The 27,622-nt window shown below is 43.0% G+C and overlaps 1 protein-coding gene across 2 annotated transcripts in view; it reads left to right on the forward strand.

Annotated features, from left to right (window-relative positions):
- Positions 1-258: 258 nt before the first annotated feature.
- BCAS4 (breast carcinoma amplified sequence 4) overlaps positions 259-27,622 on the forward strand; it is a 47,063-nt gene continuing 19,699 nt past the window's right edge. The window contains exons 1-3 of one of the 2 annotated variants that reach the window (XR_010375158.1): positions 8,193-8,249; positions 14,656-14,711; positions 17,154-17,288. Coding sequence is in view for 1 of the 2 variants with exons in the window: in XM_064465232.1 (XP_064321302.1) it covers positions 458-568; positions 17,154-17,288 (246 nt within the window). In the remaining variant the exon portion in view is untranslated. Of the gene's footprint in view, positions 569-8,192; positions 8,250-14,655; positions 14,712-17,153; positions 17,289-27,622 lie in introns of those variants that run through there. The other variant, XM_064465232.1, reaches the window with a different exon arrangement.

The following is a 27,622-nucleotide window of genomic DNA, read 5'->3' on the forward strand; positions in this document are numbered from 1 at the left end:
GGGAGTGCGGGAGCGCTGAGGGGAGTGCGGGAGCACTGAGGCGGGGAGTGCGGGAGCGGGAGGCGGGGAGCGCTGAGGGGAGTGCGGGAGCACTGAGGCGGGGAGTGCGGGAGCGGGAGGCGGGGAGCGCTGAGGCGGGGAGTGCGGGAGCGCTGAGGCGGGGAGCGCGGGAGCGTGAGGCGGGGAGCGCTGAGGGGAGTGCGGGAGCGCTGAGGCGGGGAGCGCTGAGGGGAGTGCGGGAGCGCTGAGGCGGGGAGCGCTGAGGGGAGTGCGGGAGCGGGAGGCGGGGAGCGCTGAGGGTACTGCGGGAGCGCTGCGGTGGGGAGCGCCGAGTCAGCGCGGCCCCGAGGCTCCCCCGCGGCACTGCTGGGCAGGCGCCGGGCCCGGGCGAGGGGCGGAGCGGCGGCCGGGGGCGGAGCGGCGGCTGCCATGAGCACGGCGGGCTGCCGCGGAGGTGATGCTGCGGCCGGAGGAGCCGCCGGAGCCCCGGGCGGGGGCGGCGGCGGCGGCTGAAGAGAGCGGAGCTCGGCGGCTCCCTCGCTGCCTGCCCCCGCCGCCCGGGGAAGAGGTAGGCACGGAGGAGCGGGTCGCCGGGCCGGGGGCGGTCCGTCAGCTGGGGAGCGAGGGGCGGGCTCGGCGGCGCCTCTCGGGGGGCGCCGGCTGTAAACGGGCCGGGGGGAAGGCTGCAGGTGGGGCCGGGGGCTCCCCGAGGGAAGGGGGTGGCTCGGCCCCAGGGCTCCGCGGCGGAAGGGGCAGCGGGCAGGGCAGGGCAGGGCAGGGCACGGCCGCCCCGGGAGCCGTAACCTCCACTGACGCCTCGCCGCCGCCCGGTCCGGGGCTGCCGGTGGCCCGCTTGACCCGACCGATGCTCCAGCAGCCCTCGGGCTCTCCCTGCTCGCCAGCCGCAGAGGCTCGGCTCCTGCCCCTCTGCCCGGAGCCCCGCTCGGCGGGGTGCCGGCCTGGCAGGGGGTGCGGGGGTTCCCCTCTGGCCCGCCCCGGGCGAGCCCGCTGCGCGGCCGTAGGCTGTTCGCGTTCCCTCTGGCCGAGGAGTCTCCCGTGTCTGTGGGATGCAGCGGTGGATAAAGTTGAGCTGCTGCTGAGCTCCAGAATAGCTGACTAAGTGTTTCCATGCTGCTTTTTTTTTTTCTTTTTTTTTTTTTTTTTCAAACGACTATGGCCGTGGCTGCTAGTCTGTTATTTGTTTTGTGGAAACTAAGTCTGCCGGTGTGGGTAAGGTCAGGCTCAGAGCGCTGGTGTGATTGAACAGAACGTTGCTCAGTTTGAGTACCTTCGGTGCGGTTAGTTACCCGAGTCTGGCTGTTCAGCTCAACCGGGATGGTGACAGCAGTGATCTTGCATTGCACTGTCACCACCCTGGTAACGGAGAGGAGACACTTTAAGATCCCTGAAGGCAAAGAGTGGCGTTTTGAAGTTGCACTTTGTAGGCTGAGACTCCCCCCCACCCCCAAAAAAGAGAGGAAGGCTACAAAAACAGAAGTAGAGAGCACGTGGGAGTATCCCCCTTTCTGACCTATAGGTACCTCCCATCCCCCTTGACCCTGGTGGTGATGAAAAGTGAACAACATTCTTTTTGGGCAGATTATTTAAAATTTTCTCAAGATAAAAGATACTTTTAAATCAGTCTTCAAAACAGCTTCCCCTCACCCTCTTCCTTCATTTTGGCAGTGAAATGTTGATGTGATTTATTTTTGTCTCCAAGAAAAAAAAATGGGAAACTCTTGTTTAGTTTCACTATTTAGAGTGTTTTCTCCTATGCCTCTCCCATTACATCATCACTTCATCAGTTCCATCTCCCCATATGGGGTTATGTATGATTTGCAATGGGTCAGCCCACTTAAAGATCCTGAAATTTGGGTGTGTACATTTTGTTTTTCTGTTTAGCTTTTTCAAGGAGATGGTATAATGCTTAGTCCACGATACCCACACTGACAGCTTTTGTTTTGCTTCTGGATTAAGATCTATTCTATTAGCCATCTACAAATCTATAGTGGGCCAGAAACAAGTATTGTTAATGCTACCAGCAATCACAAAAATGAATTTTCAAGCTTGATTAAGATGACGTTGCAAAGTAAGCTACTTAGTGGGGAATAAGTTTCATTAAAGTATTGGTTCACGTCAGCTGGATTCTACTGGTTTTATCAGGTGCCACTCATACTGGTGTTGAATAAAGAAGACCTACCTATTAATAAAACAAGTTTCCTGTATAGTGTTGTATGGCAGACAGTGTATTTTGTAACTGCGTGCCAATCCTGTTAGTTCTTACACGGACTACAGAAACCACTTGTGTTCTTTGCTACTTGCAAGTCATTCTGTTTCATTCAGGCATCTTTAGCTGAAATGAAACACTTGTTTTAATACTGATCTCTCTTGATTCTTGTACATATTGGTAACTTGCTCAAAGCAGCAGCATAATTTAGGTATTTTCCTCCTTGCGGATTAATCACAGCTCTTGTGGAATGCTCTTAAGTGTCTCTTCCTGTGGGCCTTGCCTTGCTAGCTCAGTGTTGTGGAAATCAGAAAGAGGGCTTTCAATTCCTTTTCACAAAGAGTTGCCTTAGTTTTGCATTTTTTAAATTTTGTAATTAGCAGTAGCAATTTCCTCTGGCATGTAACTCCTAATTTTTATTATGATTTTGAATTTTGTGTAGCAGTTGCAGCAAATGAGACTATGACAATAAGGAATGCAAAATAAGATATTTGTATAGTCCAGTAGAAGATTTTGCTAAGTGAAAGCTTTCAAGTATATGCTGCATGACACATTATTCTGCCTTATTTGAATGTACCCTGTAAATAGCTATGAAAGACTTCAGTTTTACTATTGAAATATACTTGCCATTCTGCTCTTTTTGTTCCCCTTTATACACTGATTGTTCTCCCTTTGTAAGGTTTTTTTTTTTTTCCAGTGTTCTGAAGCTGGCATGGGAGGACATCGTACTGAAGAACCTGTTAATTTTCAGCAATATTGAAGTGTTCCTGCTGGCGTCTCTAATGTTGTAAAGAGCTGTGTGGTTTTCTGTTTCTGGCTTGGTTCTTTTAAAGTTTTCTATGCCTACCTTGTCATATTCATGACATGCTAGGAGAGCACTTCAGGTTCTAGCAAAGGCAGCTTAACTTCTTGAATAAATGCAGAAGGCTTTCTGGAAAACTTTGTAGAAGAGATTTAGTGCTGAATTTTCTTTTTTTGTGTTGTTATGTTTAATGAAGTGTGGTAAGTTTAGAGCACTATATTCATATCTTCTAGACCTGAAGAGTTGATGATATAAAATACCTGACCCAAATCTTTTCATCAAGGGGAGAGCTTGGTATCAAAACCCAAAAATAATCCCTGCAAAAAGCAGGTAAATTGTTATAAGGTTGAACAGGAGCATAATGCTGAGGCAAAATGAAAGGAGGACCAATAGGGGGTTACAAAAGCTTATCTTATCTCAGGCTTGGAGTAAAGAGGGAGGAGATTGGTTTCAGGAATAAAGACGTTTAAAGGGAAGTGGTGAGAAAGAGATATTACTATGGGTACAGTGTATGCTACATAAAAGAAAGTCTGAAAGGAAGGCTAACCTCAAAGCTAGGCTGTGTACTTTTTCCCTCTAAGTTACACAATGAAGTAGTGGTTTTAATTTTGTTTTGTTTTCTTTCCATAAATAAACAGGAGAATCAAGAGTGGATATATGGGAACATTAAAATGCCGTCTGGAAGTGGCGCCGTTGTGCCTTTGGCTAAGGTTTCATGATAAGTTAGCACTGCTGTTGAAAGACCCGACGCGTCTCTGCCCCTCGCTACCTGTTTTCTTTGTCAGTGCCAGCCTTCACATGGCTGTGTAACGTTTGAGTTGAAGAACTGATCTGAGATAAAATTATATGGCAAAGAAATTAATGGTTAGTTTTCAACCCAGAACAATTTCCTGATCCATTCCACTGTGAGCGTCTGTCTTCTCAGATGCCGAGGGTTGGCTTTAGGGGCATAAGTGAGTGATGGAAAAGGGCAGACTACTGTTATTGCCAGTGCCATCTTATATCATTTTAAAGTGATTGTGAAATTACAGTCTGAACTAAGAAACACTTGTCACCCCGTATTTCATAACTTTGAACTGTGTTCAGCGGGTTTTGTTTCAGATCTTAATAATAAATATACAGTGAGTTCTGTAATCACCTGGAAGGAGCTTGTATGGTCTGTTTAGCAAGTACGTAGTTTCAGATCATGGTAAATAGGTTGTTGATACTGCAGCTCACAACAGGCCCCTCTTTAACCATTTCTGAAGGTGTCTTAAATACATTGAGCCCTTAGAATGTTGGTTTTCTCTTTTGCAATTCATATGGAACTGCTAAGTATTTGGGGTTGAGTCCTTTTTAAATGTAGTATTTTGGCTTTTTTTTTTTTTATGCCTAGCGTGCTTTTATAGCAGCATGCCATGAAGAAATGGTGTTAAGTGGTTTGTCTGCATCTATTTTCTATTGTTTTTTACTGCTGTTGTCTTCTGTTACATTTCAGGCTATGTAATACTCCTTAGAGTAAAGATTATCTGTGAATCTGTTTTGAATTAACTTAGTGGTGTCAATAAACTTCACTTCTGTCCTCTATCACATGCTACTCCAACGTTTGAGTCTTTATGAACATTATGAATGCAAGATGCTCACAGTAGAAATTAGAAGGGCTAGTAATGCCAGCAAGCAGCCTGCCTGAAGCACGCCTGCAAGTTTAGTCAGAGCAGGACAGGAACCTGTACAGCTAATGCAATGGCTTTAAATGGATGTTTCTTTAATACATCATCTGCCAAATTAGTGGAATTTACACCTGCTTTACAGTCGTGCATTTAATGATTGCTACCATTAAGCAGCCTTTTCAAAGCTGTATGCTTGATATCAGTTTTGGAGTGTCTCTGTAAGCCAACTGTGCTAGTCTGAGCATGTGGCTACGTTAGTGGCTTCAGGCCTGTGAAGCTAGCTGTGCACAAACTTGCCAAGAAATGCCGGGAGTTTGATAGAATTGCTCTGTGGGCCATCTGATGCTCGCACCACCCACTGAGATTGCTCTGCTGGAAAATACACTTAACAAAAAAGCTAGCAATTATGTTTCTCTGCCTCATGAAGACTTCCAGAAATCTGCCTTTTGGGCTCAATGCTCAGAAGTTTTTCACAAACTAAATGTACTACAGTAATGTGAAATCACTGGCAACTCTGTCTTGTTTAAAAAGAACTCATTCTTCTGTTGGTTAGCAGTGATCTTCCCAGAGGTAGCCTGCACACAATGGGGAGGAAGAGTGCTCTTTCTTTCTGAGGAGAAGTTAGGTGTGGAAATTCTGTTCCTTTAAGTGTGCAAAGGAGCAGCAAAAGCAAAACAGCTTTTCCACACAGAAATCGTGACCTCAGCTAGACGTGGAACAGGTTGTTAGGGGTTGTATACTCGTGTCAGCACCACCGAAATCTGTGCATTGACTTACAGCATCTGTGGAGCCCTCCTGATGTGTTGAGGTTTCTTCTGTCCAGATACATACAGAAAAAAGAGGCAGTGATACTTTTGTGGGTAGGTTTTAAATCTTGTATAGATGAAATTATGAATTATTGAATTAATATAAATTTTGAAATTATGAATAAGTTAACATAATGTGATCATTTATGTCACCATGAAGACTTCACACAGAGTTTGTGAGACACAAGCATCTTGGGAAATAACCTGCAGAGTCTGCCAGGTGTAGTCACTAAGCAGATGAAGGTGCCAGGTGCTAACAATTTCTGGGAGACAATACATACCAGTCTTAGCTCCGTGCTGCTCTAACATAGCTGCAGAGCTTTTGGGCCATGCTGGGTCACGTTCCTGCTACTCAGAACATGGCCTTGTATCTGCCTTCTGCTGAAGGGGTGTTTGTCCTCAGCCTGCATTATGCCCTACATATGCATGTACATGTTTGCCCTTGTGAAAATGGCCACTTCCATGCACTTAAGGCTTTTTTTGTTGTTCTTCCTTTCCTTTTTGTGATAGCATCATTTGTCCTTCCTGGTTTCTGAATCACTCTCCTGGAAGCGACTGGGAGTCGAGTCCTTTCCCAGCTTCCACGGCTGCAGACCTAGAATAGCGTGCTCCCCTGGCCTGGTGGATTTGGTCTCCTGGGTTCGTGTGACTGCTCCCCGGATGACTTCCTGCAGCCTTTTCAGAATGCCCTTTCCAGCATGACGTATGTACTTTGTTGCCCTGCGGGTAACTTGTGCTTCCCTGTTGCTCCTCTCTGGTTCTCTGGCAAAAGGCTTTTGCCTTCCCTATTGCCACCATCGTAGTGTGGGTGCAGAAGCTACCTCCAGGAACACCGCCACACCTGAAATCGTGCCCTCAGATCTGCTCTGTTGCAGAAGGTGGCTGCAAACACACCTCCAGAGGTGTCACCACCTCCTTTGAGCTGGAAAGTTGGCCCAGGCTCTGCAGAGAATGACGTTTGCTCCGTTGCTGTGGAACAGCTTTTGTAGCGTAAAAGAGGAGTTGCAGTTACCATCTTCAGTCCATGCAAAGCATGACTTTGGGGTGCTGCTCTTAATGTTTGCTTAAGTCTAAATCAGGAGTCTGGTATTTTCCACTTTAACCCTTGCTGGCAAAGTGCTTTTGCCTTCTTACCTCCCCTTCCTCTCCCAACACCCTTTCTTCTGTCCCATGCCCTCACATGACACCTCCCTTTGCCACACTGGCCCAGACGAGGGATTGTACCTGTTTTGGGAGGTCCTTGGCCACATTTAAGAATGGCAAAAAAAAATCCTCGTGTTAGCCCAACTGTTGGACTGATAACTATGATTTACATTTCAGAGGGGACTCAGGTTTCCTTAATTTTATTACCAGGTGAAAGGATAATAAACTTTATTTAGGAATGTGATCATTCCTTACAGCCCAGACGAAAAATGATAAAGAGGTCTGCTAAGGCAGCCTGTGCCCTTGCTCTGTTTCTACAATGACCAGTTAAGCAAAGTAGCCCCAACAAATGGGCCCAATTCCCTTTGTTTGGCTTTTTTTTAAAAAAAAACGGTTTTCATTAGGTTCATTATTTTGATTTTGGAGATATGAGATGTGATTAGGATAGGAGAATAGATTCAGGATTTTAAAAATTACTGAAATTGCAATGCAAATGCAGGATTTGGGGTGACCTTTTAATTTTAGTGATTTCCGTTTCCTGTATTTGAACTCTGGCTATTCCATTTGTTTTTAAGAGCATGCTCAGAATAGGTTTGTTTTGGTTTTCCTTGTAGTTGCAATTATTTACTGGGATTTTGTCAGCACAGTCTTAAAGCTTCAGCTAAAAGCGAGCATCCCCTGCGGCGCGGGTGCAGGCTCTGCGCGCAGGCGTGCCTGAGCTCTGAGTACGGGCTCCTTCCTGAGGCGGGAGGAACATTTTCGTGGCTGTCCAAGGCTGCCCTGCTGAGCAGCTCTTGGTTCCCTTTCATGGTGTTCTTTCTGCTTCAGAACAGTCCCAGTGGTTTGGTTGGATTTTAGGTACTTGTTTATGGGTTGGGTTTTTAGGGGGTTTAGCCATTTTTTCTGTCAGTGCATAATGTGGGCTCTAACTTCAAATTGACTTTATAAATCACGCTTTGTTGTTACAGCCAAGCGCAAGCATTACAATAAGCTTCTCGGCTTCAGAACTTGAGTGAGGTGCTTGGTGAGGAACTCTTGCTGAAACACACGTTGGCTTTATGGGTTTAGAGGCCCGGTGGCAGAAGGCTGCTGTGAGGCCTAGGTCTCGGGAGGCACGCGCGTGGTGGCTGCCGGGACAGCCATCCTTGGCCGACGGGCGGCCTCCGGGGCTGGGTGAGGGGCGCCTCCAGAGCCCCCGGCTCTCATCTTTCTCAGTACAATGAGCTCTGTGCGTCTGGTTTTTGAGCCGTTGGAGTTGGTGGTTGCCTAAACCACCCCCCGCGCCGGCTCGGGCCCGCCGGTGGGGCGGCAGAGGGGGCGAGGCGGGGAGCGGCCGCGGGAGCCGCGCGGGGTGCCGCCGCCGGCCCGAAGCCCCGCCGCCATCTTGGCAGCGCCGCCGCCGCGGGAAGGGATGCGGCGCTGCGCGCGCAGCGGGGCGCCGCGCCCGCCAGGTGGCGCCAGGGCGCGCGCAGTCCCGCCGGCCCCGCCCCTCGGGCCCCGCCCCACCGTTGGGAGGGCGAGCCGGGGAGCGGACCCCGCTCGCTCTCCTCCTCCTCCTCTCCCCTCCCCTCGGGGAGCGGGTGCTGTGCCCTCCCGGTTCGCCGGTCGGGGAGCCGCCGGAGGTGGGTTTCGGTGGTACGTTCTAGAAAATGAACTCACCTGCGTTTTCCCATGCCCTTTCCGTTACCTTGGTCGCGTTACGAAACCCTCCGAGGAGGCTGCTCCGGTGCTACAGCATCGGGGCCGGTCTGAGGCAGTGGCGCTAGGCTGGCCGATGCAGAGATCTTGTGCGATACAGTGACATTCACGGGCACCGGCGAGGAATTAAGGCCGCCCGTGCTAGATGCACAAGCTAGTTGCGTCCACTAAGAGCCTGCAATCAGAATACATGAGAGAAGTTGATACGGTGGAGTGACTGAGTGGGGAGTACTAGTAGATGATGGGGTTGTGACTGATGCGCTATGCAACGTTTGTAATGCACCAGTTATCTTCACTATTGTCAGTGCCTAATTGTTTGGGATGAACCATTTAGAGCAAGAGGTATGTGCTACTGTTTAGCTTACCTCAGGCTTTCTGCATAAAGCGGTGCTGCCTGTTTGGGTTATGGTGTTCATGTAAAAATAATGAACATGATTTTTGCTGCCAATTTTCTTTCCTTTCTTAGACTAAAAGATGTAAAATTAGGTAGAGGAACCCTTCCTGAGTGTTTCACAGCACGCTAGTTCAGATAGCATGGACCAAGTCTAGCTAGAGAGACTTCCTCGTGTAATCATTGATGCACAGACCATCTTGTCTTCTGTTAGCACTTACCACAACATTTTCCTTCTGTCTTCAAGCATCTTGTGTAACAGACGTGTCACTGGCGAATGCAGTGCTGGCTAATTGTACTGAATGCACGCCTAATGGCAAGAAGCGACCAGCCAACATCTTCTCAGGGACTTGTTGCTTACAAGTAGTTTTGCTGGGTGATTCTTAGGAATTGCAGAGAGAAATGGAGAGGGATAGGATAAAGTGGTACAGATAATAAAATTATGTGGCCAGTGTTTCTTAGGCAGTTGAAAAGCAATTTCCTGGCTTTATTCTTGCCAGCTTTAGTGCAAATGGAAGATATTGGTGTGCTGACCTTCCTGCATGTTGTCTTCTGCTTACAGAACAAATGCCAATATTGTCTTCTAAGTGTCTTTCCACTTTTCTGTTCATGTATCCCAGGGTTGTTTGGAGAAGTGTTGTGCTTACTCTCAAGGACAGAGCTCATCAGTCAGAGGTGGCCCCATAGCAGTCTGGTGAGGTCTGCAAGAACCCACTAAAAGCTCAAATCAACATTTCTGTCACAGTTTATGCAAAAAAAATCATTAGCTAGCTAATGGTTATTATTGTTTGGTTACGGGACTGATCTTTCCTGCACCTTGGATGTGAATTCTGCTCGAGAGAAGTGACACCGCCATCCTTGTGCTAGGCAAATCAGTCAGTAATATAGCCAGTTATTAATCCTTTATCGACTTTGTCAGAGGCTTCTGGTTTTGTTGTTGGCATGTCTTGCCTTATGGAAAGGAGGCATCACTGTTTCTGGAAGGAAGTGGCATAGAGTGGAAGGAAACAAAAGCTTGGCTCATCAAAGTCTCGCATGGTTAGTAGGGGGCTTAAGGGGAGAAATAGCTTCCTTGTAAGAATGGTTCAGTATTAGTGGCTGTTTAAGCAGTTCTTTTTCCATTCAGCTTTTGACAAAAATAGCTGTAAAAGAGCATGTGAACCTCAGAGCATGCAGTCTATTTTTTGATACATCTTAGCTTACCTTTGTCAGCTTTAGATTCTCTAGTACGGCCCATTTAGTCTGTGCAAAATGTAGAATACAAGAGATTGGTTTCTCGGGCCAAAAAATCCTTTGAGTTTGTTCCTGAAAGGTGGTGATTGCTTCAGTGATACAATATCACCTTCTCAAAGCAAGTGGTTTGAATCAATAGTTCTTCACTGCTGATTGTATTCCGTCTGATTTACTATTAAGTTCATTCACTCAATTCTTCTGTTTGGGAGCTTACGCTAAGATTCTGTCTGTACCATGTGCTTTTTCCCATCAATCGAGCGTGCACCTTACATTTTTGGCTCCAATGTAGGGAGGATGGTTAGCTTGTTCACATGGATCCAGTGAGCTTTTAAACCTCTTGTGAGACTTCCTCTCTTGCCAACCTTTTCTACAAAAACCACTAACCTAGTTTCAATATACTATCTTTGCATTGCCCTGAAAACATTTTTCCACAACCTGCAGGCTGTGAATAATTCCCTAGTATGCAGATTATTGACCTTATCTGGGAACATCAAAGCACTGCAGTCAGCGTGCTGATTCTGTGCCTTTCTATCCAGTGCCTACAATGTAAGGTTCCTTTCAGCAGCATGTCAAGTGGTATCTGGGAATCTGATAAATGTAATGTAGTATTTGAACTGATTCCAGCTTCTGTGCCCAGCAATAATTTGGTCTTTTGTCTATGCCAACAAAAGGCAAGGGGAATCTTCCCTTTTTTTATTTGGACAGTCAGTAAAGTATTCACATCGCGGGATTTGGCTTTTCTCCTTTGACTGTGCTGCTGCTTTTCACTTACAAGTACTCTTGATGTATACATTTGAATGTTGCAGTGAGGAAAAACCTGGATCCTCAGTGCTAGGAAGACAAAATGCTATTTCCAGTGTCATGCTGTCGTACCTGGCTAGGCACAGCACTTAAAATGGACACCTGTACGGGAGGGTCTTTACAGTGCCAATGTGAATAGAGTTCAGCATGGCTCACGCCATGCAAGGAGCATCTTGCAATGACAAGATTATGCTAGAAAAATTTTAGTGCCAGTTATTTAACTTTTTGTGATGTCTTCCTTAAGGCACTGACTTCAACGAAGTAAATTAATGTATTTTAAGTGGCTGCAGAGCCTCTCAAGTATAATTATCAAATTGTATTAACCAGACTCTTGTATATGCTGTTCTTACATTGTTTCCATGGGTCATTGTTGGTTACCTTTTTATATACAATTCTTTGTGCTTCTTGTATGTCTTAAAGCATGACTGAAAAGGATATCTAGTCAGAGATGCACAGCTGGTCTAGTTACGTGGGAGAATTCACTACTTCCTTGAAGAGGATGTATGGATAGATACAAGATCTCTGCTTATGTTTGATACTCCCCCCCCCTTTTTTTTTTTTAAATATATATGTTGATCTTCCAGCATACTCACCAGTTTATAAAACCACAGGTTAGTGGTTCTTAAACCATTGAGCCTTCTTGCAGAACTTGCCCCAGGGAAATGATTTATTTGTAAATATTGTTGTGTTATGGTTCCACAGACCAGCTGCTACCTGCTTATCTTTGTCTCACGGACTTACAGTTTGGGAACCTCTTCCCTGAGGCCCTAGGTGTGAAACCTGGTATCATCACTGGGGAGAAGAGAGGAAGAGGTTGTTTTGTTTGGTTTGCTGTGGCTAGGGTTTGCTAACTTCTCAGGAACACACCAACCTCAGTTTTCTCTTTTCTCACCACTGAGCTGTTCAGTTTACAGTGGTTACTTTTAGTTGTGATCCTTTTATGTTACTCTGTGTTAGCATATGGGATCAAAGACAAAAAAAAAAATAGAGAGATCCTTTCAGAAAAGTCCCTGTGACAACTAGAATTTGCACAGTATCTTTGACTTTTGGCTCCCACAACTTTTTTTTTTTCTTTTCCTGAAAAAATATCAGCTTTGATAAAATACAAAATAACAAGAATCTGTGCTCGTTGAACTGATACAGCTTGAACTGCAGTGTATGCAAGGATCGGGTCTCACTGCCCTGCATGCAATGTGCGTTCCTGGTTTGTGTTCCAATTCGTCATTCGTACTCTGGTTGTCCTGTCTCCTAACGGACTTTGGTGCTGTTGGTTTGCTACCTCCTTGGGCTTAGGCTTGCTGACTTGCATTAGAAGGCAAAGCTGAATCAAACCTTCCCTCCTCCAATTAGCATAGTAAAACCTAGTAAGAGGAATACAGTTTTTTTTTCCCATGGACTGCTGCACTCTGGTGTTTGTGCTGAGCACTCGCCTACATCTTCAGTAAGATAAAGTAAAATACATTGCACAAGGGGAAATAAATCTTGTTTTATGATGTGGGGTTTCACACCAGTCCTGCTTTCTCTGGCTCATGAGAGGTTGCTGTACCAAGAGAATCGTTTCCCTTTGTCATGTGCTGACTCCTCTTGAACTCTTCTGTCGCTGTGGTTCTGCAGACTGCTGCAGAATGACTCTTCTTGAATCATATTTGCATATCATTTCCTTTCATCACAGGCTGCTTGCTGGAAAATCAGCTCTCCTGTGTCTTGAATTGGTTGTTTGCTTTTTCCCTCAAAGAAAGATGGTTTAGATTTATTCCATGTCTGCTCTGACCTCGTGTTGATAGTATTGGGTCTGTACATCATGTCCCTCTTTCTGGCTGCGTCCCAAAGTGTGTTTTTGTTTACAGTAGTTACCTAGCATTTAGCTGTTAGAGTGGCTTTTCCCTAGTCCTTTCTGAGATCAACATTAGCAAACGAGTTTGTTACCTTATCTTTGGAAATTTCAGGCTCAAATTTTAATCTAATGTCATTTACCTGAGTACAAACCTCACCTCAGACAGATCACCAATATATTTTTCACATGTGCTTTATGATAGAGGATGGGGTGTTTTGCCTCCCATTGGATAGAACAAATAGAACAAACCTGGAATTCTTCTGCTTTGGCTGCTTCATTATGTATTCATTCCGCATTTTTATTTAATATTAGAAAATATAAGTCTGATTCCGTTCACAGGGGTCCTGCCAGAGTGTCTGTGCTCACTTTCTGTGGGGTATAATGCACATACTGTAAAGATAACAGAGTGTGCCTGTGTGCACAGTTACGTCACTGCTGGGGGAGGTGTCCGTGTATATATATTTGGTGGATGTAGTACTGAGAGCAGTAATACAGGAGATACTGTTGGTTTATTTACCACAGAAAGCTACTACTTTTTGGTATGTCTGTTTGATCTCCTATTACAGAACACTTATAGCACTGTAAAAGCACTTGGTCTGCATGGACTCATTCTGATAATAAAAACACCGTAAAATCTTACTATGAGTAATTTTATATGTATATAGCTTTGTCTATTCTCAGCTTTTAAAAACACAACTTCTTAAAAAAACCCACACAAATGAGTCATATGATCATCAGTAAAATGTCTAAGTACCTGTTAGAGTTTATAATGCATGGTCCATGGACTAAATTACTTCCAGCAGGCATTTATGCTTTATTTGAGATTCTGGATTAAGTCTCAAAATGCCTAGAAAATTCCCTGCAGTATTAGCTCAACTCCAAATTCTCACCATTTTAGCTAAAAGATCCTTACTCTTTCCTATGAATTTGAAGGAAGATTGTCATCTAGCTCAGTCTTTGGGACAAAAATCTCTTTTGAAGGGATCCTTGTGCCTCTGTATTCTTTAAGTCTATTAAAATTGTAGGCAGGACAGTTTTAATCTGGAAGTGAACCAAGACCTCCTATACTCCATTGCAGCTGAGAAAGAAAACTTGTATAAAAGTGGGCTCAGCTGCATCTCTTACTTCCCTTGTCAGTGTGTTACTGCTCTGCTTTGCAAATTAGAATGCCTGTTGGGTGTTTTAGTGGAGGTTCTCTTGCTTTTGCTTTCATCTTTCCCTTTAGAGAGCTCTTCCCAGTTCTTGCCCTATGCACCGGTTTTGACTGTAGGTTCCATTAGCAATAGTCCTCTGCTTGGATGGGTGTTTTACTGCCGCCTCACAAAGCACTGGCAGTTGTTTATGTGGGACACAGGGTGATTCTTGCTAACACAACACTCCGCAGGATTTCAGGTAAGGTTCAGGCTCTCGTATGGATATCAGAAACAAGCTTGGTTGTAATAGCTAACAACAACAAAATCTTTCCTGTGTTAGGGCACTTAACTCTTGTGGCAACTGGCGGGGACTAAGGAGCAGAAGCTTCCTCTGAGGTGCCTGTGATATAACGTTGTGTGAAGATTCTCACTCTTTGGTGAACTCTAGTGCTGAGCCCCTGTTGAAGGCCAGGTACTAGCAGTGGTGTTCTCAAAGATCCGACTCTTCCCAAAAACTGATTGGTAAGCAGTGTGAGTCAGCTCATCCCCAATAAAATCAAATCATGGAGGATGGTATAGAGGCAGTTTTCATTTTAAATCCATTATTACCCCTCAACTCTACAGTATGTCATAACAGAAAGTATGTGGTCTCTTGGGAGGAGTAGTGTGGAGATTTGGGGAGAAGGGGGAAGGATCTGGTTACAGTTTTGATGTGGGAGTCCTATCATCTACTATTGGTTTTTTGATTGTCTCGTGCATTACTTGAAAAAGTTATTTTCCCAATTTCTACTTGATAATATACTGCAGAAGGGCCCTGGTGATATCTTTTCTGAATAGATGTTTTCTCAAATATTCATGTGAAAAAAAGTGACATGAAAAAATAGCATAGTGTGGATCTTCAGGATTCATCCTCATGTGAGATACTTTTTTTCGTGCAGATTAGAAGTGATACATCACAGATCCTGGACGAGACCATTCACTGAATAAAGACGAGGTGATGGAAATTAACCACATCTATGCCAAAGCTGATAAATTAGAGGTTTGTTCATTGCATTAGAAAATGTACATCCTTCTTTTTATGTGTTTTATAGCTTAGCTGCCCAGGTGTTTCAATGGAGCTCTTAGATGGTTATGGCTCTCTATTGTCTTGTGTTTGTTTTTAAATCAGTATGTTTACCCAAGGTTCAGCACACGTAAGTGTTTATGGTTTTGGAACATCACCAAGTAATTAATTGCTGTGGATTCTGCAATTCCTAATGGTAGGTTAAAAGCATTAGTTGTGGTTTTGATTGATGCTAATAATAATGCTAATAATGTTAATTTGTTCTGTGACTTGAAGGAGTACCTATGAAACCATTTATAACTGTAAAAATTCAGGTCTCGCATCCAGTGCTAGGCATACCCATTTTAAGTTGTTGGTGATCATCTTACATAGTATTGGAGAAATTTCTCAGCTTCCATCTTCTGTCGCGTCTGTGTTGGTGTTTATTGTAGCCTGAATGAGGGAAGCCAGTATGACTCACTAAGACGATGCCCTCAACATATTTAGTAAGCTGTATATTAAAATTTGTGTCAACTGAGGGCAAGTTTGCCTTTGGGAGGAATATAATGAAAACATGACGACATAAGTTGTGTAGTGTTTAAAATCAGTTTTAGCTGACTCAAAGTGAAAGAAACCAAGTGTTTGTGGCATTAAATCCAGACAGGCAGTGCTTAAGCTCCAGGCTCTAGACCTGTACAAAGTGATACCTTCTGGTGAGGTTTGTTACTCTGGGACAGACAGGACCATTGACTTAGCTTTCAGCAAGTTTTCTTTAAGTGCAATTAATTATTTGTAGTTTGCATTTTTACACCTACATTTGATAACAGACTTATCAAACCACTTTATATTTTATGGAATTAGCACCAGGAGAAAGCTTCGGACCGGAAATTGAGGCAAGTCGTTTTAGAACAAAAGTGGGACTCAGTTGTTAACTTGTTTAGAACCTGTCTGATTTTTGGAACTGAGTATGCCAGTCCAAGGAATAGCCAGCGGGTTCTCCACATACTCAACAACTTGGCCATACTTGAATGTACACTTAAGCTGGGTCTGTGAAAAGTGGCTAACTGAATCAGATTCCAAACCAACTGTTTCTGGAAGTGTGCCACCCATTTAGGTCTTTTTGCAAATTCCACACTTATAGGTGGTTGGGACTTTTGGGGGAGTGTGTGTCTGTGGTTTTGTCTTTGAAAAGGAAAATAAAATTGAAACTCTAAGCAATTACGTGTGCTGAAAGTATGGCGAGCAACAGGGCTCCTTCTTACTTTTTTCCCTCTAATACAGGGAGGGGAAAAAAACCCCAAAGCCCTTCCTGACCCCATTCCCTCAGTACAACTGTAAGGACATAGTAATTTGGAATATGAAGGAGACACCAGTCTTTCCTAGGCTACAGGTTGTCCTTGAATAATGCAGCAGAATTTTGTTGAGAGGCTTTTTTTCATTATCAAGGGAGGATAATACCTTGATTGGCTAGGAATCAGTTTTCTCCTTAATGTTACCAGCTGTAATGTCACTAACCTGAAAGCACAAGATTAAATTGGCAATTTGAGCAGTAGTTAATGTTTTAATTAGAACTTTTAAATTTAAAGCTTAGCATCCATGGGGATTTTCAAGTGGGAAATTATCTGGTACTCCCAAGAGTAGAAAAGAAAGGGACTGTTGTATAATGGTTATATAGGATGAGAATATGTTGGGGTTTGATTTTTGATGTTGCCACTGGTATGTTTTGGGCAATTAATTTACAGCCTCACCTTCCCCACCCCTAAAATGGGCAGTGCTCAACTTCTCAGAAAAAAAAAAGTGAAGCTTAATCACTAATAGAGTATCAAAAGTCTTTACAAACTGTTGTGTATTTTAACAAATAAATACTGTGTTCTTTCTGGTTGCCTTTCCCTTATGGCTCACACTTCAACTCAAACCGAACAATGTATGTTTTCAGGTCGACAATTCCTGACCGTTTTTAGCTAAAATCACCTGTCATTGTCTCTTCCTTTGTTGTCTCCTCCCTCCTACCACTTCAGCCGCTGTCTCACTCCTGCCAGTAGTAGCAGTGTATTTGTGGGTTCTGAAGAGCTTTTCCTCTCACTGCTGAAATGTTGCCAGACCTTCAGACGCTCTGCAAGTACTCACATACGCCGTATGCTGAAAAGGGAGCAAAACTCTGCCCTTAGGAAGGGAGAAGAATTAGCCTTAGGTCATGACCAGTGGTTCTTCTCATGGCTGTAAAGATCTGTAGTCTATTTATGGGTATGTGCCTCTTGGATATTTATATTAGCAACAGTGCACTCTGAAATCTTGCTAAAGTTTTTTCTTGACTTCTGATCTCTAGCTAGGATAATGTTGAAACCCAGCACAGGTGCTTTTAATTTTCATTAGGTGTTTTTCCTCTCTCCATAGGCATTTGTTAAAATGGTTACACACCACGTCTCCTTCCTAGAAGAGCAAGTGCTTGAAGCAGGGAACAGCCATGGCACCTTTCTGAATACTGTTTGCAAATTATTTCAGTGTGTGACTATCTCATCATTTAAAAATGTGAGTATTTTTAAAGTTGCTTCCAGCAGGTGGGAAGGTGATGTTAAATACCCTTTCTGTATCAAATGTGGCCTTACAGCACATTTCATTATTATAAGTGGTGTAAGAGGACTCGCTACAGTTTGCTTCTGTAAAGGGAATTCTTTTACATTTCCCAAATTTTCAATAATTTTCTTTTTTTTTTTTTTTTAAGAGTTGCTGCTTGGGCATTGAATAGTTCCAGCAGTAACTTTTGAAGATCTCTACATTTTGCCTGAACGAAAGGATTTTCTCTGTATATGTATATGCAAATAGGAAGCTTGTTATACATCATCTTGCAGTGGGAGACTTAAGCATAGATTGTTCTTTCTATTTGGTCTTTGTTTTTATGTCAGTTATGTTGAAGTTACTTTATAGGGTTGTCCATGGATGAGCGCTAGAGGGGGATGAGAACTCCTTCAGTGAGTTTTAGTGATATTTATTTGCTGATAGAAGAAGAATGTTGAGAATCAGGGATAGCGAGAGCTGATGTGGACGTCAGGAAGCTTTACGTACTTTTCATCCTTTCTGTCCCTGTTCTTTTCCAATGATGTCTTCATACCACTTACCTCACACTCTTTTCCTTCTCTCAGCTCCCAGGTCATTCTCTAAATCTGTTGTTTCCCCTGCAATTCTTCACGATCTCCAGTTAGCCTTTTCTGAACTCATCCCTTCCATTCATCCCTCTCCATCTCAATGTTTTCAGTCTTAGCATATCTCTGTCAAGAGCTGTATTCTAGTCTCAACTACCTCCCTGCTTCCTTTGGTCCCTTCTGTATTTTTGCAATTATGTTTCCCTCATTTTTCTTCCAAGGGCCTTCCATGCCAGTTTACATAATACTGGGTCGGCAATGATACAGAGGTATCAGTGATCATGTATGTACAGCTGAACCACTTCAGATTTTTGTCTGGTGTCATAGCAGCCTCTGGAAGCTTCAGCTGCAGGCAAAGTCCAGTTCAGGTTCTGCAGATCCAGGACAGACCTTAAGTGCTTAAAGAGAATAATGGATATTCAGCCTGGTTAACAGGCGTGGACAGGAGATGGTGCCTACTGATTTCATCATCATCTGTCAAACTCAGCTGAATCTTTAGAAACCACAGCTTATATAGACTCAGTAAAGAGTTGTGACTTGGCCAAATTTGGTAATATTTTCATGGGAATGGGAAAGTATGTCCCTGATATGAGGGCAGTTTACTGCCAATTTAAAATCTCTGCTGTAGCTTATGAAGGCATCTGAGCTTTTCAAAGGCCTAAACAACACATACTTCTCCTTAATTTCATTATCTGAATTGGCTTGATTCTGTTCCCTAAAACTTTCCAAACACGTTAAACCTGCAGCAGATACCCAGTCTGGAAAATATATCGAAGCTGGAAGTTTTGCAAGGTTGGTCTGCCTATACAAATAAGTGTTGTATAACTGGGACGCCAACAGGAATGTGGAAAAGGCCAGACTATTTACTCAGAAGCTGGCTTCAGTTGGGCTTGAAGACAGTATAGTGTTTTCAATTTTTTTCTTTGTAATTACAAAGAAAAAATGTGAAATATTGCATAATTTTATGTTCATGTTTGCAGGCATCTTGGAACGATAATATTAGTGAACAAAAGAGAAAAATAAATAGGGAATGGTGTAGGTTCCTACTGTACTGATCTTATCCCCCCCCCCCCATCCTTTCCCCCAAAATAGTACATCTAAAAATCGTGGTGAGAGAGGTAGCAAGGATGAGTACAGATAAGGAAAAGTTCTCTCACAGGAATTTCTAAACAGATGAAGGCTCAGCCTGAGGGAGGACGGGACAGGATAGAGATTCATGAAGTCATTCTGTGTGTGGAACAGGTGAATAGAGAACGATTATTCACTCCCTCCCATAACTGAAGAGCTAGGGTCATTCAATGACATTATCGGCAGGCAGGTTCACAATACAAAAGGGGAGGTACTTACTTTACATGATGTATTAATATGCCATACAACTTTTGTCCACAGGATGTTGTATATCCCCAAAGCAAATAGACAGGGGCGGGGCAGGATCCAGCAATGGCTATTAAACAAAATATCTGTCCTTCAGCCACAAATTCTTGAAGACTGGGAAGTAAGTCTGTCTATTTACCCTTTAAACCTCTCCCTAGGCAATCCGTCAACTGGTCACCACTTCAGAGGCATTATTTGGCTGCATGGACATTTGAATGATGCAGTACAGCTGCTCGTTAATGACACTTACGCTGTGGTTTTCACTGTAAATTCTGGCTCTGAATGACAATGCTCTGTGCTGGTAAGGGATTATTCACTTCTAGTAGGAGCGTGTGGGAAAGGATTGAATTGTTTAAGGACGTAGAAGGAGTCTGAATTTCTGCAGCAACTTTCCTTTTGGTTTGACTGTTGCCTGAAACCTAATAAGATCCCTGCCAACTATCCAAGTTTCCGTACTCTCTCCAAATCTGATTCTTTCTAGTTGTCTGTCCCTTTTCCCCTGATACGTAGGATATCATTGCATCTGTTGCCATTTGAAAATTAGGACTGTCCTGACCATTTTTGTAGGCGAGTTTAACTTGTTCTGAAATGACAGTATCTAACTTGTGTATCTTCTCTCTGTAGCCTTGATGAGTCTGGGTAAAAACGTTTGCGAGTTCCCCTCTCTCTAAGTAGAGTGTGTCCGTCTATATTTCATATTTCATGTTTTTTCCTCTCCTAATTAAACATGCATGCTATTTTAAATGTAAGGGAAATCTCATTCTTATTGTTTTGCAATTATATTTTGAAGTGCAGCAAAATCCTGTAATGTTTGTCTTTTTTATTTTTGGCTGTGTTTTTTTGGGTATTCAGAAAGTGGTTTCATATGGATTTCCAGTGCACAGTAACACTGGGAAGGGTGTCTGATCTGTGGGAGAAAAGTGAGTAATCAAAATTCACTTTTTCTGTTAGGAATATCCAGAGGTGGTCCGAAAAGAAACGACCTTATACTAAATATAAATTACAAATATGGCTGGGTAAGTCTGACAGGTTATAGGAATATAACACCTCCTGGGGGAACAGAACAGATGAAAAAACTCTCTCTTATGAAGTTTGCAGCTCTGTGGAAGAAAAGCTTGTCTTCTGTAAAACTTGAACTTGGTTTGAGAGAAACTGGCTTCAAATCCTTTATCCAAAGATGTTATCTGTGCCCTGGCTGAATGGGGTTCAGCAATCTTAAAGAAAGGGCAGGAAATCTATTTAAGAAAACTTCAGCATGTGGAGTTTTAAAAAACCACTAGTATCTCTTCCAGTGGAAGAAAGCCGAATGTCAGCAACTCTTGCTGTTTTGTCACACATCTTGTGATATCTGGCATTTTCTTAAAGCAAGAAGTTTTCTTTCAGTGTCATTGGCTGAGAATTTTGACAAATATTTGTTTTAGAGTAATTTTTAACCCTTGTATAGTTGCGGTCTATAGTTTATAGACTTATAAAATCATAACCTCTGAAAAAATCTCAAGCCAGTGGTATGAAGCAAAAGGTGAACATTTGTTAGATTTTTTTTTTCCAGAGGCTTTTTATTGCCTTTTTCTTTCTACTAACATCGTAGTCTGTAGAACAGCAGCTGCTCACTGAGCTGGGGTTGGCTGTCTTGGCTTGGCTAAGGTGCTGGCTGATGTTCTTTCCCGACACTTGGGGTCGATTCTGACACATTGAAGTGGGAAATTGTTAACGGAATATGAAGCATGCTGTGTGCTACTTTATTAGTTAATCTGAGCTCAGTAATGAGCAAAAGTTATTGATGAGTTATACTGACTAAAGTATCTAGGAAAGAGAGCTGTACTTAACTGCTCTTCTCAGTGGTTGCAAGTGTAAAGTGTGGAAGTGGACATAGACACCTGGCTGCAGTCTGCAGATCGATAGTAGATTCATCCACTCAGGACTAAGGAGCTATGTAGGGTTAAGGTTTTGCTTAATGTAGAAGGCAGCTGGCTGGGTTTGAATTTTCGTAAATAAATTTTCACAAAAATAAATCCTTGGAATAAGAAATCTTTCCTATATTGAGACTTTGCATTTTCTTAACTTTTGCAGATCATCCTTCAAATGTAACTTGATGTCGGTTTCAGCTTCCCTGTTTGCTGTGTATTACCAATTTCTTTTCTTGAAGACTCCAAAGCAGCACATATTGGGATTTCTGTTACTGTCTTTGCCACTGACAATGTGTGATCACATATATGTCATGCTACTTCTTTGTGTCCTAATTTACCTCACAAGATAATGTTTAGTGTTTCCAAAATGCTGAGATTTTTCTGACAGCCTTGAAGAAAAATATTTGTTAAATTATTACTAAAACGTACCAGATGGGAAAGATGAGAAGAGAGAAAATAGAGCACACTATTTCAAAACTGCGGGTGTACTATGTTCATATTTAAAACTCATTAATTTTCAAGTGCTGAATACTGCCAGCCATTTTCTTAATATTGGGGAAAATAAAAAACTCAGTGTACTTAAATATTTAATGTTAAGAACTCTGGGGCCACGTTCAGCTTATTTTACCTGCAGCTGTTCTTGAAGTTCATCCAGTTCCATTCTGATTTGGACTGATTCATTGGCTGGTTTGGGAGCCCCAGAGAGGTCACGCTGGTTCTGTGTTGAGAAAGATAACACTTAAGAACAGGAAGATTCAAGTGAGGGGAAGCAGTAGGCCCAGAAGTCAAGATTTCAGCTACCCATGGCTTTATCCCTCATTCGCCTCCTTCTCTGAGGGAGCTTGCACAATTTTTGAAGTTACGGAGAGCTTCTTGCCACTTTGCTGAGTCTGGCATATAGCAGAGGGGCTTGAGAGAGGCTGCAACCCTCTGCTTGGGCATCAAGCCGTGCCTCTGGTTTGGAGGAGCAGGTGAGAGTGCCTGGGGCATGAAGACTGCACACGGGAGCAGAGATACACACGTGCACATGCCAGGGAAGGCTGGGGAGAGGTGGGAGTTCGGGCTGGTGGGATCCAGCAGGCACACGTACGGCACTGTTGATGATAACAGCAGGCAGTTATCAAGCGTGAATGAACAGAAGTCAAAACACAAAATACTGCCTGTTCCCACTCAAACCAATTCTGTCTGAATGCAGCTAGGGCAGGTGCAAAAAGTCGTTACACTAGAAATGTCGTTGCTAGACTGTCCAAAGCAGGACAGCACAGTGGCACATAAATAAGGGTTTGTGCAGCACATGATCTGAGTGATGTACACAGTGATGGGAGAAACTACAGTGTAATTGCTCCTCTGCAGAGAGCAGTTGGTGCAAAGGGTCTCTTGTACTAAACAGGTGCCGCTTAGGGGAGACACCAGCTTTTAATCGAGCCATCATGCTGAAATGGTAGTGGAAAAATAAATTCTCTAGATTATGTGCAGCAAAGAAGTTAAAATAACAGTCCAGATTCTTTTTTTTAAATCAGTGCTAAGATTGGCTTCTGATTTCCTGTTCTCTAATGGGAAGGGATTAGGCCCTTCATGTTTTGAAAGAGACTGAGCCAATTCCTGTAGCAAAATTCCAGTACTGAGATCAAATGAATGAATAAAAACAGTTAGGAAAAACTTGATTTGTCAGAAAGCCACCCTCATTAGTGCTCTCGTCTCTTTTCTATCATAGAAATTGTTTTTAAGCTATAATTGCATCTCACTGACAAAAGCTTCTGGCTAGATATGTAAAGATTTGTCAAATACTGCCTTTCTGTAAGCTGGTATAATCTGTTCCAGAAAATAGAAACCCAGCCTCTGCATGTAAAGAGCTCCTCCTCCAGAGTTCAGTTTCAGTGACTCTATTGGTTAGTATTGTTCAGCTTTAAATATATTCTGCAGGACGTGGTTTACTAGGCTTTGGTGCTTGCTCTTGAAAGGCAAGGAAGAAATCTTCCTTCAGAAATGTTTTACATAACATTGCCCTGTGCAGGGTTAAAGTGAATTAGTTACAGAAAAGATTTTAGCTGGTGCCAGTGAAATAAGCAGTAAATGTCTCTCCACCTTCCCCTTTTCTTATGTTCCTTATGGCTGCTCCTGTAAGGAATGCAGCAAGCAGTGGCTGCTGCTGCACTATTGATTTAAGCGTTTGCATGTTGTACATTGCGGCTCAGCACTGGCCCGTCTTCTGGGGCAGTATAGGATGTCTTCAGTTGTATCAGATTTTCTGTTTGTACTTGCGTTTCTGTCTTCCACATGAGGCTCTGTGCCTTTATATCCATTGTTAAACAGTGTGCGCTCACCGTTACAAAAGAATGTGTGTAAAATACGGTTCACAATCCCAGTGGTTCGGGGTTCCTATTAAAAAACCTGTGCTGTGCTGCCGTTGATTCTTAAAAACCAAAAACAGTAAAATAACAAAAGGTAAAACTTGGCTGCTGTGTCTCTAGCACGAATGCCCTAGGGCCAGCAGAGCAGTGCGTTCTGGAAGGTGCTGTTGGGGCCCTTTCTTAGCAGAATTTCTTGGCTGTATTTTTCTCACAACACCCCAGTTTCTTTGTTACAGGTGTGCCATTTATACCCCTGGTGGTTAGAGAAATTAACATTTCCAAAATATTATTCCAACATATTCGAAACATTTTCCAAAATATTAGAATTCTCTTACTAAAAAAGGATGACTGTTTTCCCTGTTTCAGGGTTTCTTTGGTTATACTGTTTTTCTCAGTTTATGCTCTACCAGCTACGTTTTAAATTCTAGCTGAGATGCAGAAACACACTGCAGATTAGATGATGTTAGGGTTAAATGTTTCAAATGGATTGTAACACATTGAAAAATAATGTTCTTGCCAGCCATAGTTGTGGTGAGCTTGTTGGGAACTTTGTTTTACCATGTTTCTGTGGATTATTGTCTCCACAGCATGGTATGCTCCTCCACTTTCTGTAACCATGTAATATATACTCTTGTAATGGTGTCTCATCAGAGGAATGTCTGTAGAAATTGTGGTCTCAGTGTGACAAAAGCAAAAATTTCTGTGTTTATTTTGTTCCTATTTTTACTTCTGCACGAGAAAAGTTGACCTTAAAACAATTTGCTGTTTACAAATGTTTTACTTTACAACAAAAACAAACCCCAAATGCTCATAATTTATGGTGGGGGCTAGATGGCTTAGCTGAGATCGGGGCGCTAAATCTTGAAGCACATGATTGACAGTAGTTCCAGGCACAAAGTGCTTTCTGGGTAAACACACCAGACAAATGGGCAAAGGGAAACACACGCACCCATCTTGCTGATGGGAGTTGGAGGCATACAGGAATAAAATGACTTCATTATGGTTGTACCATAAATCTACAGTAGGGCCTGGCACTACATTGATGTGTCTGCAGGACCCTGAGTAGAAGAGTCTCTCGACGTGAGACTTGTTTGCTTAACTATCGTAGAGCTTCAACTTTCCACCTGAAGCCCTTTTTTAAAGGATTAAGAAAGAACATGTGAATAAAGAATCCATTTGATAACTGGATAAACTGGCACAAGACCCGAGAAGATACTATGAGCTATTAAAACGTTTAAATGGAAAAATCCTCACTCCAGGTATTCCATGCAGTGTAATTTCTATGTTAAAATTTGGATGCAGTTGGCATGAGAGAATTTTGGAAAGGAATTTTTATTCTGATTTGGCTTTTATAAAATGTAGCGCATTGTAGCTTGTGGATTTTCACGATATCCTAAAGTGATACTCAAACAGGAGCAACTCTCAGATAAATCGCTCTTGTTGTAAATCAGGTTGACTTTCTCTGGAAGTACATTTATAGATTAAGATGAATGAAATATGAAGGCTGGGAAAGAAAGATCTTGGTCCTGTATAAATACTTTCAAAGTTAACTGTAAGTATGTGTATAGCTATCAACTCATACACAAAGTGATCCACAAAATAGTGGTGTTTGTGAAATTAGTCTGAATCTTAGCTTTCACTGAAGTGCTTGAGGTAGTTTGTGTACGAGGAGAGAGGTAAAGTGAAGGGTCAGATACTGGAGAAGATTTTTTCTTCTCCCCCTTCTAATAAATGACCACAGTGCTGCTAAAGGCCACATTGCTGTTGCTAGATGGCCTGTTCTCCTCCAAGATGCCCTGGGTAAGCAAGGTCAGTTAGTCATCGTTACAGTTTTTACATAGGCATACTCTGACAAGCGTGGGTTCTACTTTCTTGCTCCGAGTAAACCGGAGTCATATTCTAGCCCTGTGGCACCGTCTGCTTATGGAGTTTATTACTGCCTTCCTGTCTGCCCTCCCCCAGCTTCACACAGATGTCCAGTTAACTCCCCCTTCCTCTGCTCTTTCCTCCGTCTCCTTGTGCTGCCACATAGATGGTCCTGCTCGGGACACCCACCACTTTTAAAAAGTGTTTTATCAACTCATTTCCAGGGCCTCTGCCTTTTCTGTGTGACAATGTTGCATATGGAAGTCTCCTGGGGGATTCTGCTGGCCTTCTCTGTGACTCGTTTTCCTGATGACTGCTCATGTCTTGGTGGTTGTTCGTACTTTCTCTGCTTGGATTTTGTTTGGGACCTTTTTTTAAAGAGTTGCATGTTGTCTAGGAGTGTGTGTAGCCGTTAAATGCTTTTAGAATAAATACCTGTGTTACAGGGCAATAATGAGAAAAAGGAATAACGAGAAGCCAAATAGGTGAAGTGGGTGCCGAGCTCTTGTGAAGAAGGTAACAGCTGGACCTTTTGTTGGTATGTTGAAGTAAAGTGAAACCAGGGTTTCATTTTCTTGCGTGTGCTGGGCTATTAACTGGAGGCAGCTTAGCCACTGCTTCTGCAGCGTGGAGGGACGCTAGTGAAGAGGCAGAGAAGCCAACTGGGGTTGCAGATCACTGCAGATGTCTTAATGCAAGCTGGTCTCTCTTTGAGCTTTCAGTTTAATGTATGCGGTCTCCCACATTAATTCTTGAAGTAGCTCTTAAATGGGTGGCTGCAAAAGGGGTACTCTTGGTCCGGTAAACTTTTGAAAATAGGAACTTGAATGTTGTAACAGGAGACACACACATCTTTTGCCTAGCGTCAAAACCACCTTGAGTAAATAAGAAAATTGACAGTAGTTTTCAAAATTATGAAAGATGTTAATGAAATCTGTGCAACTTTTTTAGTGCAGAGAAAGCTACTCACAAAATGAATTCAAATCTCAGGAAAAGGGCAGTAAGGAAGGAACTGAGGACAAGTAATACTTAACCATATGGGTTGTATTAATGTGAAAATGAGTGAAGTGTTGGAAATGCTAAGTGAATTCAAGAAACACCTGGGCTCCTTTGTGGTGAAAGATCTGGATGGAAGTAAAAGGCATGAGTTTTAAGTATGAAGGATCTGGGACCAGCTGAGGTTTTTTTCACTATAAAGAATGCCTTGTGTTCAAATATTTGTGGCATGAATATATCCTGCTAGTGTCCTTTCTTCAGTTGTGTGCAACTTAGGCTGACTTTTTTTTACTTTGGTTACAACCACAGCGTTTCCCCCGCCCCATTTCCAGCCTTTGGAAATAGGACCCCAGCAGCTAATAAAGTTTTACCAAAATCAAATCATGGTAGGTAACGTTGGGAATACATCCAAAGAAAGGCAACATCCAGAGAAACTACACTATGCTGTAGTTTTATGGCGGTAAAATAGTTCTATGGGCTAGTAATAGGAAACGGATGAGGGAGGTCTTTAGCCAGCAGTCACAATTTCAGGTTTCACGCCCTGACTTCATCCTTACAACTGCGGCGTATATTGGAGCCAGCGTTTGTGCAGTTACTGTGCAGCGACTTTTGTGAAAAGGTTTTGTCCAGCTTCCAGTGGAGAGGTTTCCACCTCATGCACCATGACCACATCTTCTTCTCTCCCTGACGGCTTCTGTAAAGCAACTTGCTTTTGAATTTGCCCATCTAGATCAGGCCCTGCTGCTCAGTGTACGTGGCGCACTAATGGTAGGTGTCATGCACCAAAGGTGTCCATCGGTGCTTTCTTTATAAGCACCCATTTAAAACATGACACTTGTTAAAAGGCACAAATGCAGATCTGGATTTTTTTTTTCTTTTTTTTTTTCTTGGCAACAGCTTAGCAGAACTTCATGGCACGTGATTTCAGAAGTATTTATTCCTTGGTGACCTGATGCCATAGCAAATTCCTGTTCACTTGCATTACTGAAATGCATGAGTGCTCTTTTAGGATTATCGGTAGAAGCACAGTGAATGTCAAATGAAATACTATTTTGGCCAAAACTAAAACAACACTTATACCATCATGTCTTGGCATCCTCTAAGTTATAGACCCAACTTCTGGGGAAAAATGTTGATCTCCTTTAGTTTTCAAGGGGGCAAGAAGTTAGGATATTTTTTTCTTAAAGCTAATTTTTGGAAAAAAAAAAAAAAAAAAAACAAACCAAAAA

This window comes from Phalacrocorax carbo, chromosome 14 (genome assembly GCF_963921805.1).
Source record: "Phalacrocorax carbo chromosome 14, bPhaCar2.1, whole genome shotgun sequence".
Taxonomy (NCBI): Eukaryota; Metazoa; Chordata; class Aves; order Suliformes; family Phalacrocoracidae; genus Phalacrocorax; species Phalacrocorax carbo.